Below are 14,085 nucleotides of genomic sequence, written 5' to 3'. Positions count from 1 at the left end.
ACGTAGACCACAGATGTTAACATACATGTTAAGCAAGGAACATGAGGATCTGCTGTGCTCTTATTAAATACCTCCTTCTATAAAAAATATTCCTGTTCTTAAAAAATTTTAGTCTGTTAAGAGAGAAGTTTGAAGCACCATAGATATCCATTGGTCTCATCTCACTGTGGTGGAAATAAAATCTTAGAAGTGGAAGGGTCACACCCCGGGACAGCTGCACCATTTCATTCCCAGGATTTTTCAGCTACATCGCACTTCTGCTTAAAAGCTTTGGGAATTGAGAACAGTACCAAGAAAGCAGTTCTATGGATGTGCAGGTATAGCAATAGGTGACTTACCCATGAGCATTTAACTCAATCTCGTACTTTAGAGGTACAACTAAAGTTAGCATGTTATCCAGCAACATGTTCCCATCTTCATTTTGACTATAAAAATGCAATGAGAGAAAAGTGAGTATCGAATGCATCATCATATACTATGCGTTATTTCTATACACAAATATGAAACAGATCTTTTGTCTTATTAAAACAAAAATATTTTAATGGTAACAACATGGCTGGCAGTTAAAAAAAAAAGGAACATTTTACACAGGCGGAAACCTGCTCATTATTTAAATATCTATTATCTGGGGATTTATAATTTCCTTTTCTCTACAGATTTGCAACCGATGTGCTTTCTTGCAATTGTGCTTTGCTCAGTCTTTTCAGCATTCCCTATTCCGTTTTCCAAAGCTAGTAATATTTTTCATTGAGCAATTTTTATTAGACATTACCAGGTAGCATTAATGATGATGTTGAGGTCATCTTCTGCTCTGGTAAATGAGCTTGCATCCAAGAGGAAACTAAAATCCAGCTGTAGAACAAATAAAATTTTCTTTATAGCAAATGATAGCGTGTCTTCACACATATTTAATAAAAATATTTTATTAAACTCCTTTAGAATTTCCTGCTCTAACAAAATTCAGAACTAAGAAAATACTTGCTTTTTGTGTCTTCTACTCCCTTTCTATTGACCTAACACACTTGTTCATAGCATTAGTCAGGCACCTTGGCTAAGAAGCCAAGCACAATCGGTTGATGCATAATACAAACTATGTTGTCCCTTAATTAATTATTCCAGAGAACGTTTAAGCAACTAATTTTAAAAGTAGCAGAAAGATTCAGAAACCAACATGATAAAAGGCGTTAGTTGGGAATGAAGGAGAGATTCTGAAAAACAAGGGTTTTTCTCCCCCCCTGAAAATCCTCATAACATATTTAGGGTGTTTTTAAAGCTCGTAACTTCATATGTAGCTTACCTTTGATTTTTGATCTACATATAAATAACCAACGCTGCACTCAAGTTTCACTGCATGCATTTCTTTATCTAATACTTCACAATGTATCTGTTTTTCTTCCTAAAATACAGGACAAATTATTAATGATTAAAAGAAAACTGCTTTTTTCGGACATTTCAAATCACACGTACACACTGAAGTTGGGTGGCTTATATTTCCCTGAACTAGGGTGTTTGTTATTTCACTGATGCAAATATACAGAACGCTCATATTGTCCATCAATGTATCCTTAGATTGATTACTGTATCCTGTTACTTCATCTTCTGTTTGCTAATAGTGAAGCTGAGGCGTATGCATCAGACCCAGATCCGCTCAAAGCCAACCTGTGAAAGGGGGATTCTACGCAGAGAGCACTTATTTTAAAAAGGCAGAAAGAGAGCACAATTAGATTTGTGACTTCGTCATAAAACTATGTGAAAAAGGGCAGGTCCAACGAGATCTCTGTGATCACTGAAAACATGATCATCAGACAAAAAGTAGCAGTAACATCTTGAAAAACATTTCAAAACCATTTTTTTTTTTAATTTTAGTTGTTACCATCACATCCTGTTACTGAAATTATTTAAGTCAGCTGTATTGATTAAATTGCATGTGGTTTGGGTAGGTAGAAGTCTGAGAACTTAAAAACCAGAGTTTTGTCAGCTTTTCTGGGGTGTGTGTGTGTAGGTTGTCAGTACCTAAAGAAACTCAACAATCCATTAACATAATTTGAAAAATGTTTGGCTGAAAAAGAAAAAATATCAAAGGATTACTGTTTGACAGATTTTTTTTGTTCTTACCAATTCTAAAACTCGGATGAAATAAAGACCTTTAGGGATTTGAATGTGGAGGACAGTTTCATACGCATCGTCTCCAACATTAAGCAGAGAAACGTTCAACAATAAAGTCTTCATACTTCCTACAGCGAGATATGTTTTCTTCTCATACGGCCTATAAAAATAATTATCGTAAATGAAAAGGAATCCTACGTACAGCTTGTATGCAAAAACTTTACGCCACTACTCCTTTAATTAATTTCATTTGGTTCTGACAAAGCTCAGCTGGAGATCATTAGGAGAATTTTCACTCAGCCCTGTAACTGCAGGGACTACACCGGTTATAGGATGGCCAACTCCAGGATTGTACTTTTTAAGGCCTGAGGTCATTAATGCAAGAGCAAGAAAACTGTTATCAGACCAGTCGCGCTTCTGGCTTTTCCAAGATAGCTCCTGTCCTTCACAGACGAGAAGAGCAACGTGCTCTGGCTACAGTGTTTTCAGACATTATTTCAAAATTCACTCTTTGTACTCAAAGTAAAGGACTGAGTTAATATGAAAGAGGTGACAAAGAGGGCCAGTGAACACGCCTGCCTTATGATCTATGTAATGTTCTATAATCATGTTACAAGTGCAGACGCCCTATGGGGGGCTAAAAGTAAACTTCAGCTTGACATTAAGGTTTAATTAAGACTTGTAGAAAGGCTGCCTAGAAATAGACATTTATCAGATATTCTGGCTTGAAACCAAAGCATTAGTCACCGAACACCTTTGGGAAAGAAGCTGGCACTTCGAAAAGCAACAGAAGGTAAAAGCACTGCATAAGCAGATAGGTTCCAAGACAAAAGCGAATTAAAGAAAAACACAATGTTAACATTTCGGTAGCTTGATTAAGTTTCGGTTAAACTTTAAAGTTGTTTTACTAGTTATACGCTTACCGTTCAGTCCTCTTCTATGCATTAAAGCCAAGCTCATTAACAAGATGCTGTCACAAAGATGCCTCCCAGCTTAACACACAAGTACACAAAAGCACCAGGTGCACATCTGGGACGGCAACAAAGCTGAACCAGAGCTTTTCCCTGGTAATCATATTTCATTCTTCATTAAAAAATGCATGATGCGGACTAGAAATTTACAGAGCAGGCCAAAATCTAAGCAATTTAAACAAAACATGATAGTGTATACATGAAGACTCATAACTCGGTAAGTAAAGCGTTACATTGACACCCCTATTTGATTTCATTCTTTCAAGATGAAAAGTGTTTGCTTTGCTTTTCGAGGATAATGAATGCATTCTGTCTAGACAAAATAAATTAACGCTTCACAGCTAACTAGTTTTTAATCGAGATTCTAGGGGCACAATGTAATTTAAGGTGATACTTCACACTTTATCAAGATATTTAGCCTATTTATTTACACTGCGAATCTGCTATGGGTACCTAATGCCAAGCAGGTTTGTTGTAATCTGTTTTCCTTTCTTAGAGCTTTGAAATACTTAGAAAACTGCATTGCTAACGTCACACGTGGAAATGCTGCACAATCTTTCTTCCTGGAAAGTTTATGATCGTTCAAATAAAATAACCTTCAAGCCTAAGAAAATGGAAGGGCTGAAGACTCACGCTACAGGCCACGCGTTAAAGTGAGAGACTAATCTTATTGTGAAACCTATGAAGATGAAGAAGCTTGTGCTCAGGATCACACAGGTGTGATTAATCAGCATTATGTAACTGTCATCATCTTTCGGTGTCGTTTTAGCTTGGTTCAACCTAGTATCTCGATTAAAGCAGAATCGACTTGAAAAGTGATAAATTACATGAGAAAACCCCGGTCACACACAAAATACCCAACTATCTGAGATTCACAACAGGTACAGTTCCTCTTTTTGCACAGCAACAGCCCATATTTCTTGTATTGAAGAAAAAGGTTGTGATGATAAAATATAACTTAAAATCAAATCATTAAAATCCATTCTGAATGGAAACGATAGTACGTGGCTTAAAACTTTCCAAACATGATGCTAAATAAAAACGTATCTCACAAAGTGTTGCTTGGTGTAATACAGATTCTGCAAGACGATAATAATTGTATGTGAATACTTTGAAAGTGCGTTAATTACCTTGCATAATAACAGGATTTAAACGTGATACCTAATTGGAAGGAATGGGGAAAACTGAAACACACTAAAGGGTATAAAAAAAGATAGGGATGTAAATGAAAAATCACAAAACAAAATTAATTTTGGAAAATGCAAGCTAATTCATGTAGGGAAAAGAAGTCTGAACCTCGCATAATACTCAACCATCTGGTGTCTCAATCAGCAGTATAAAACTGAAGATGTAATATTCTTAAGTAAATGAGGAAAAAGAGCCACTTAATTAGTTCATAATTGAAATAACAAATATAACAATGTCAGTACAAAACTGAAGTATCTTCTTTGTACAGTGCAAGTACAGTATCTTCGGAAGAGCAGCAGAAATAATTGATAGTTCGTCAATTTAACAGTAGTTACGATGTCTACATATTTAGTATGCATTGTGTACTGCACCTTTGCCTAGTTATATATGAAGTGTCGAATGCAAGTTTACCTTTTTGTGAAGCAGATATATTTTATGAGCTGTAAAGTCTTCTAATTATGCAAGAACATTTTTTCAGTTATGTACACTTCTGTTACATTTCCTGGAAGATTTACAATTTAAAAATATTCTTCAACCAAACACAACTTCACTCCTCATATTTTCTCAGGGAGTCCATAGTCTACTTTTGCAAATTAATGTTCTTTACATACAAAAGATTAAGGAATAATTTAGATAAAATTTTTATTGAACCTCTTCCAAAAAGATGAAAGCCACATTGTACTTACTTTGGAAAAGCAACTTTTCCAGAAACTCTCAAGTCAGCAGAACAATTTTCTTGTGAGCAAAATCTTGCAAAAACAAACTATAAAAGACAAATAAAATAAAATAAAAAAGCACTTTAGTGAATTACACATATTATAGTGAGCAAAAAGTATTTTCAAAGAAAGAAGCCTATCACCTTGTTACCGAGTATCTGGAATTGGCTAACAGCTCTTGCTCCTAAAAACAATTGAATCAAGCGATGATTTGCAATTTTCCAAACATATTCTGCATGGCCAGAGTAAGAACAGAGAGGTTTAACTGTGAGAGACCGACTCTGGAAAGCCAATGAGTGTATGTTCAGCTGATTTTTTACAAGTAGGACATATAAAAGGCAGAGCGTTCAGAACTGAGGTCTCTGCAGTGTCCCCTGTGATACAGCACATTAACTTTTGCGAGAGAATTTCATTACACACACTTTGCTTATTGTACTGTTAGTAAGGTTTGATGAGACTACAGTCACCACGAGTTGTGTCCGTGCGTTGGTTATCAGTATGCTCCAGAGCACATTTATGTCACTATATTCAACAACGCCTTCTTTCTCTCTAACTCTGTGGTTTCTAAAACAAAATTTTGAATGAAGATGAAAAGGAAAAGCAAGCCATTTCAAAGGAGCTTTGTATATCTCAGGGTTCTGACAGTCAACTGTATCCGAATTACACGAAGCTTACTGTTTGTGAAAAGTCATAATATGTTTATGACCGTTTGGTAGTTAAAAATTCAATGTCAGCATCCTGACATTAAGTTGGAATAAAAGCCTTAAGTTTTTTTTGAGAGAAAAAGTTAATTTCATACTCATTTAAGGATACAGAATACACTTTTTTCCCCACAGACTTTGTGTTTGAAAAGCTGCAATACGGTCACAGAACTAATATTTCAGCAATATTGTTGAAACGCTTCAAAAATAATACCAACATGGTATTATGTATTTAACACGGAATTAATTTTAAAAAACAATCCTGTGTAGTTGAAAAAGAATGAATATTTCAAAGAGTGAATTTCATACCTGTGTGTTCTTAGGTATACATTATATATGTATAAGTTCTCTGCACATACCTCTTTTTTTATTTTTTAAATCACAATACGAATTGTATACCAGTTCTGCACAGATTTTCTTTTTTAGCAAAAAATTAGTCATTTTTTAGCACACTGGTTTATTAAGATCAAGGCACTGCATGCTGGCCTGGGAAATGCATTCCTTCGCACGCTATGGATATGTGAAGCTTTTTTTAACTGAAGATTAAAATGTGAATATTTATTACTGCATTTGAAAAAAAAAAAGAGAACTCACACACTAACCTTGCTTTTTATAACATCCTTTTCTTTCCTTCGTTGAAGAACAGGTTGAAGGGGTGAAAATTCTTGAGCATTTCTTTTCTGTAGAATATGATGCCCCAGATGATAACTTGCTTCAACATGTACAGGAGTCAAGATATCCCTTACATCTTTCTATGAAAATTGGAAACCTAATGAGTTAATCATATAAAACAAGACATGTATGCTTATGTTTTAAAGATTATAAGGTTCCCTAGAACTAACTTAAACAGGAACACTTATTTTTTACATGTAAAATAATTTCATATGCCATATGGCTCATATACTTTTCCAGACATCTTTGTCGCTGAAAGAGGTAATCAGAAACACAGAAAAGCAGAATACATTCAATGACCGCATTAAGCATTTCATAATGGAAGATTCTTTTATTAAAGAAGTCTTATTCAATAGTGAACCTATTTCTCTTAATAGTACTGCCTTACGCACCTATGAAATGCTGTACTGCTCAAATAGAAAAATAGGCAAAAGTTGGCTAAAATGGAGAAGGTTGGGATAATGTCAGACAAAACCCATGGATATTTCTGTATGAAAGCAAAAAGAGTTCTCCCACAGTAACACTAAATCAGGCCATGACTGCATTTTATTTTTCTGCCTCTTTATTTCCTATTCTGTATTAAAAAGGATTAAACTGCTCAATAAACGACCATTTTGTACATGAAGCTTTGACTGTGTAGGAATGTTGCAGATCAGAGCCCAAACTACCTACTTGTGAAAACTGAACAGCTTGAAGCACCGAGTACTAACAATAGCAAACCTGATTAAATTACTCCCTAAGTGTAGGAGATAGACAGACACTGATTGTCCCTCCACATGGCCACTACTTTAATTCTTATCTGCAAGCTTGCTTTGGCCAAATCACATATTATCTAATTCATAATAATTTTCCACAAGGTCTTCTCTGCATCTGCTTTATATTACTTCCATTATACTAATTAGCTATTAATTAGTCTTGACTCAAAATACATAAAACGTACACCGTCTCTTGCAAGGACTGTGCTTGACAGACATTCACATTTACTTAACTTTAGGAGCTTCATACAAGTACAGCAATCTCAGTGGGTGGAAGGAGATGCTTATAACGCTATTAATTAAGAATTAAAAAGAAAATTGAATTATACGGAGGAAAAAATACTAAGGATAGACTCTACAAAGTGATGAGCCAAATCATATCCTTCCTCCTACACAAATACCTGCTGCTGCTGGTACAGCAATCTGTACAAGGTCAGCTGTCAGTCAGATCTTTCTTAGCTTACAAAACTCTTGGAAGTGGGAATTTGCCACTGCTCCTGTAAGTAACATTCGCTTAGGTGCAACTACCAGTTGAGATGCATCTGGGCAATTTTCCAGTAGATAACATAAACTTTCCTTTCTAACCCGAAGCTTTATCATGAAGAATTGGCTTCTAATGGTGTCATAAACAAAAAACAAGTTAAAGAAAGAAGAAAAATATGTGGAAGACTTTTCCATGCAGGTTTTTTTGTAGCTGTAGAAAATCAAATCTATTTCCCAGCCTCTGTGCTGGATCAACTGCACCAGTCATCCTAATAGATGTTTGTTTCAAAAGGGCACAGAATTGCCACCATGAGGATTTTAAAGAAAGGGCTAGGCAAACTCCTTTGAATCAGGAACTCGAAGGAGTTCTTCCCATTTATTCTCCAAAATTTTTGTTGGAATAGGCAAGCCTCTAAGATGTTTGAAAGACTGAATCACTTTTATTCTTTCTTGTCCAGCAAATGGCCTTAAAAATATTATTACCCTTGTCCTGATTGCAGTTGGTTTTACTTTAAAGACATTGAAAGTAAAACCTATTCATCCTTCAGAGGGATACATGAGTACGACAGTTCATTTCCTCCAGGGTAACAGTGACTTTGAGACTACTATTGCAGTCAGGATCTTACTGACTAGATTCTTACTAACTTATTTCCAAGTCAGTATCATCCTCAGTTTCAAAGGATGGTTGCTGTTGGATCAAACTCTACTTCTGCAGGAACCAACAGCCAACTTGCTCCTGCTGAGTAGCTGGTACCATGTCTGTTACCGGCATTGGTACAGGCCTCCTCGGCTAGCTGTCAGCTTGCAGGCCTCCAACAGCCTCCTGCTGAACGCCCACGTGCCCTGGCAGCACTACCACATCTGTGGCTTCTCCTCTGAAGTTCTTCTACAGCAGATTCCTTCTACAACAACCTCCACAGACAAGAGAACTGTAACCACATTCACTACTAATCTTGGTCCAGGATTCGCATTGATACATCCAGGAGGGAGACATGTGTGCAGGCTTCACTTTTGTGAGCAGAGGAATGGAGAGATCACTTTGTCAGCACAGTACACATTCTTCATATTTTTCAGCTCTAGATTCATTCATGAAACTCTCACAAGTGCTCTTCCTACCCTTTTTCCACCTCTTGATTCTCTGAGTACTTCCCTTGGCGAGTGCTGCATCCCTTGTGGGGAATAAAATCAAACAATTCCAAGCAAGCGTTCTTCTTCACGCCCTGCCAGCCTTTGGCTCCTTGCAACAAACTCACAAAACAGACCACACTATAAACCTCGAACGACAGATTCTCTTCTACCAGTCACCTTCATTTCACTTCCTATGGATCAGGAATGGGTCCTTTTCATACGAGGTGAGTCTACCTCATCTACTCACATGAAAAAGGGGAGCAAGACCATACATGCGTTCTTTGAAATAGTTACAAATGACAAAACATAATAAACATTTTCTCTGTGTCATTACAAGTTTAAAGATTTTGCATTAAGGAGTACATAGGAAAGCTCCATCAGAAAGGTGGAGCGGAAAATATATGTAAAATTGTATCTTTTTGTTTGCCTCAAGCCATCCTCAATCTATGATCTGGCTTCACCACTGTGATTATCATTATTATGCACATTCTGACCAACAAAAGAGATGGCAGACCCACTGACTTCCCCACAGAAAGCTGAGAAAGCATCAGAATTAAACTATATTAACTGTGGAAGATATGAACACAAATATTTTACTTCCAAAATTATGTGATGCAAGTTTAAACAAAATAGGTTCTTTTGCAGCAGGTGTGCTTTTCAAAGAAGAACTAAGGATTTACAGGGCAATATATATTGAAAATTACATTACCCTCATAAATGCTGGATGGTTTTTGCAGGCAATATTCTTGCTGTAAATCTTTACATTTCCTGAGATTGTATCAGATGTTCCATTGGAGGAAAAATAAAATCTTGCTTGTGTATCCACTTTTCTGTTCACATCAACACTCAGATTATAAAGCAGCACTGCACAATAAAACCCAGGGAAAATAAAAAGTTATGAAAACTTTAAGTGTTATAATTTTCATGAATTTATGATAGAAATTACATCTTCTGAATCACTTCCTTAAACATGTTCCATAACATCCGTTTCGAAATGCTCCGCTTAAAAATTCTCTGACATAAATCCATACTAACGAAAGCTTCTAGCCCTCTGAAAACTGACTGCATCATGACTGATCCCTGATACATATTTTTACACCAGGGCTAGTTTTGTCAAGTTATACTTATAGTTTTCTACCAGAATCTATTTAAAGAAAACCTGCTTCAGTTACTTACAGGGCTGACATTAAATTTCAGCGAACAGATAAGTCAACAGACACTGAGAAATATTGTTTAACTTCACAGTTCTTTTTCTATTTAAGTCAGCATGAACTGCTATGATAACAGATTGCAAATAAATTTCAGAGCATTACTAACCTATTACTGCTTAACGCCTACCAAAAGCTGAGTTAGGATAGAGTTTCCTCTAGTCTTCTCTATTTAAGTTGAAAAGTTTTATACCCAAATCCAGCAAGAGTTATCCAGTCTGACTGCTCATCTTTCACAACAAATATGAATTTCAAAAGATCTGAGCTCAAAACTTTACAGTTCATCTTTGGATGTGTTCTCTACACCGTGTTCCTACAGGATATTGTATATTCTCATATAGAAGATTTAAGCAATTTAATTTTATATACCGCGTATTTGCTGGGCTGATTGCAGTTTACAAGTAGCACATGACAAGTAGCTTAAAAGCGCCCAGGTAATACAGTCGAATTTAGACAGTAAATTATTTTAGATAAGTTCACCATGAATATTCCCTCCAGTAGGTACTGCTTCAAGCAATACCAGTTTTTGCCAAAAGCAAAATATGAATTATATAAAATATAATACAAGATACATTTTTCAGTAACTTTGACGGGACCCTCTCTTTTTCACATGATGTGCCGTAATGGTATGATCAGGTGCCTGAGCTGCTTTGTGGAGGGAATGTCTTTTCTCTGTTGCTAAGTGGAAGACTGCTTTTAGAAGACATCTGAATATCACGCTGAATAATCCATTCGGTTCTACATTAAGAAGAGACATTCACCCACCATTAATTCCCTACCTAATTGCAAAACAACAACCCAGACATTTGCATGTGGGAAGTTCAGACAAATTTGACAGACACCCCTGTTGGGCCCTGTGCAAAAACAGGCAACTATGTAAAAGAAAGTGTTCACAGAATAAGCAGACTCAATTTCTTTGTGAACCCTAACGGCACACTAGCTCATTCAAACACCTATCAAACTGACGGCTTTCGTTACTGTGATGCTATGAAAGGGACCATCTGAAATGGCATCATTACAATGCAGTTCAAAAGCATGTGCGTGAGCTTAATCACATCACTGTTAGGTAAATTAATTTAGGTACAAGGATGAGCCTATCTATGATGGTACCTCTTTTAGTACTGCTGCAAAACCCATGTGAAAATATTACAAAATGTTTGTGCCCAGCCCCTGCTGAACTCTAGAGAACCACAACCCAGCTAGCTAGTTAAAACTAGTCTTTGGTTGTCTAAACCAGTTGCCATCGAAACTTTAGATTACGTCATTGATGCAATAGAGAACTTGGGAGTTCTACCTTCCTCCTCACAACACCTCACCTTTTTACCATCGCTATCTCTTCTAGGCCATGTAACTCTGCTTGTCCTAATAGGGATGTCCTGTTACTCTAAACTGAATAGAAGTGTAACGGCTCAGTGTTACAGGGTAATTATGAACTAAAAAAAAGGTATCCATGTTTTTAATTTTTCATTTTATACTGAACTCAGATTAATGGTCCACTAAATACCAACAGCATTATTCTGTAAATAGGTGCATTTAAAATGAATACATATACTGGAATTTTTTCCAAGTAGCTTACCAATATAACCAGGTACCTCTCGTCCTCTATAGGTAAAGCATATCTTCAAATTCATACAGATGGCAGGCTGGTCATTTTCCGTGCAGTTTAAATTAGTTCGATTTATTGAATTAGGATGTTTTAAAGAAGCTTCAACAATTATCACTGGTTTTGTTCTAAGAACAGAAAAGAGTTAATGTTCGCCAAACACTTCAGAAATAGCTTACAGAAGCTCTGCAGAATGTACCAGTCTCTAATGGAATCTATTTTTATATTTTATAATTTTTTAAGCTATCTGATTTTTCAGAATCCAAATAGTTGTATGCACATTATTTGTTGCTGCAAGAAGTTTCAAAATGATATTTTCTTTTTCTTCAGGGTGTTTACTTAAACGTTTCAGTTGTAGAGCATTCTAGAGCTTAATGGCTGAAGTTCAAGACACCAAGAAGAATACCACGAGGTTAAAATACACTGAGTTTTATTAAACTGCATTAAAAAATACAATTAAATTGTATGGTCTTTAAAAGCACTGAAATGTAGCAATCTCACCTCAGCACCACAGCAGAATCAGAGAGAAATGCACCAACTGCTACATCTGTAGAAAAAAACAGATCAATAAGTATAATTTGTGAACAGGAATTACTTCTCAGGTACTACAAGCATTTTGTAGCATATTCACCTTTTGATCAGCATTAAAACACCATTTGCCCTTTATTAGAAGGCATAAACTAATATTCAAAGGTATTCTTCTCCGTCTAGAAGATGATTCCTCAAATACTTGTCCACTGTTCATTAACACTGTGTGCTAATTTGCTGGATTTGCAGATATTGGTAATGTGATGGTTTGATTTCTATTCCACGTTTCAGTGTCTGATACTGAAGGACAATTCAGCTAAATAGGAGGTATTGCCTTCTTTTTTTATCCAAATATTCAATATTGCTATACATGCACACTTATATGTGAATAATTCATATATATATATAACTATATATAGCACATGTATGAAATTATACATAGATAGAAAAAAATCATTCCATTTATTCCAAATTAACTGAAAACTATTCATGCAATAAGGAAAGAAATGTACACAGTATATACCTCTCAAATAAGGTAGCAAAAGTGAATACTCAGATGAGTCTAAATGATAGAAGGGTCTGAGGATGTGACTCCCAAATCAGGAAACAACAGGTGACCCGACAGCAGACGACTACGCTACCTCTTAGCCCAGCATTACAAATTAACCCAGGTAACCTTCCTGTTGACACGGCCAGAGTATAGAACATGCAGTTCATGATGACCTCAGGCTTTTACACCCACAGGGGCAGGACAGGCAATACCTGACCTGATGCAACGCTTATCCGCATAACGTCAAAATATTTTGACAATATGTGTAAAACAATGAGTATATACTTGGAACCAGTTAAGTTGTTTTACACCAAATTAGCGCTTCTATGTCATGCCTACAAGAACTTCGCAACAGTTTTAACCCAATGCCATGAGCCCTGACTCTGGTTAATGTATCGTTTTCACAGACTGAGAGTCACGGAGCTCAATGGCTCCTGCCAAAATCCAGACTCTGTGAAGACCAGTATGATTTTTAGGTTAGCACACTAGGCTGACAACAACGCTTCCAGTGCCCAAACTAGCTCATTGTAACATTAGCAGATGAGATGGCTGCTGTAAAAATAAAGATTACATTTTTCTTCTTCTTGTACTCTATGATCTTACTGTTACTTCATTCTCAGTCCTTAAATAATAGTTAGATGACCGTGAAAAATGACTGCATGGCCTCAGCTTTACCTCCTTTTTTTTTTTTTCTTCCCACAAAATGCAAGATGTGACATGTCATCTTAATAACAGATTTTGCTTCTGTTAAAAGTAACAAGTAGCATGGTAGGGTTATTCCCTCTGAATTTCTTTTGAAAATGAAAAATAAACAAAATTGTTTAATTCACCTTGATAACCATTGTTATCTGCATCAATGCCGCTTGCTATGGATTGTCCAAACATACTCAAAGAATTACTGATTTGATGTCCTTGTATTCTCTGAGGAGGAAAAAAATAGAAGAGAAAATTATTCTTGGAAAGCTAATCTTTGAGTTACAATATTCAATGAAAACTGTTAGCACAACTATCCTGCTGCTGAAGGCAGTTAGATGCTTACCTCTGAGAGTAATATTCCTCAATTACTGCAAATGTTATATCCCGTAAACCCTGTCTGAGTCCTCCAAAACAATTTATTTTTCTGTTATAGGTTATATTGTGTCTGGAAATCACAGACTATGTAAAAAATTTCTGAAGTCTTTTACAGTACCTCAGGTGGTCTGAGTGTTAAATGAAGGGAAAACCCTCTCAAACTTAAACTTAAGTTTTTTCTGGATTGATTATTTTTCATTGAAAAAGCGTACCTGTGAAAATGATGGTGTTATTCCATCCTCCCTGCCATTGTATATATAAATAACCCCTTTTAGATTATCTTCTTGTGGAGCCCCAATTGCTACATCTGTGGAAAAACAATTTAACAATAATCAGTTGACTGGGAAACACGAACAAGGAAGAGTTAAAGAAATCCAAATTGTGATGCATGCAATGCCAGACCAA

The 14,085-nt window shown here is 36.0% G+C and overlaps 1 protein-coding gene across 3 annotated transcripts in view; it reads right to left on the bottom strand.

Annotated features, from left to right (window-relative positions):
- ITGA4 (integrin subunit alpha 4) overlaps positions 1 to 14,085 on the bottom strand; it is a 38,317-nt gene that overhangs the window by 5,565 nt on the left and 18,667 nt on the right. For all 3 annotated transcript variants that reach the window (XR_010071866.1, XM_063340266.1, XM_063340267.1), the window contains 11 exons: positions 13,893 to 13,987; positions 13,440 to 13,530; positions 12,033 to 12,078; positions 11,505 to 11,659; positions 9,430 to 9,584; positions 6,285 to 6,434; positions 4,952 to 5,028; positions 2,116 to 2,266; positions 1,298 to 1,396; positions 773 to 852; positions 339 to 425 (listed from right to left, as the gene is read on the bottom strand). Coding sequence is in view for 2 of the 3 variants with exons in the window: in XM_063340266.1 (XP_063196336.1) it covers positions 339 to 425; positions 773 to 852; positions 1,298 to 1,396; positions 2,116 to 2,266; positions 4,952 to 5,028; positions 6,285 to 6,434; positions 9,430 to 9,584; positions 11,505 to 11,659; positions 12,033 to 12,078; positions 13,440 to 13,530; positions 13,893 to 13,987 (1,186 nt within the window). In the remaining variant the exon portion in view is untranslated. The remainder of the gene's footprint in view (positions 1 to 338; positions 426 to 772; positions 853 to 1,297; positions 1,397 to 2,115; positions 2,267 to 4,951; positions 5,029 to 6,284; positions 6,435 to 9,429; positions 9,585 to 11,504; positions 11,660 to 12,032; positions 12,079 to 13,439; positions 13,531 to 13,892; positions 13,988 to 14,085) is intronic.

The sequence above is a fragment of the Chroicocephalus ridibundus genome, chromosome 7, assembly GCF_963924245.1.
Source record: "Chroicocephalus ridibundus chromosome 7, bChrRid1.1, whole genome shotgun sequence".
NCBI lineage: Eukaryota > Metazoa > Chordata > Aves > Charadriiformes > Laridae > Chroicocephalus > Chroicocephalus ridibundus.
This window is presented reverse-complemented; position numbering and strand designations above follow the sequence as displayed.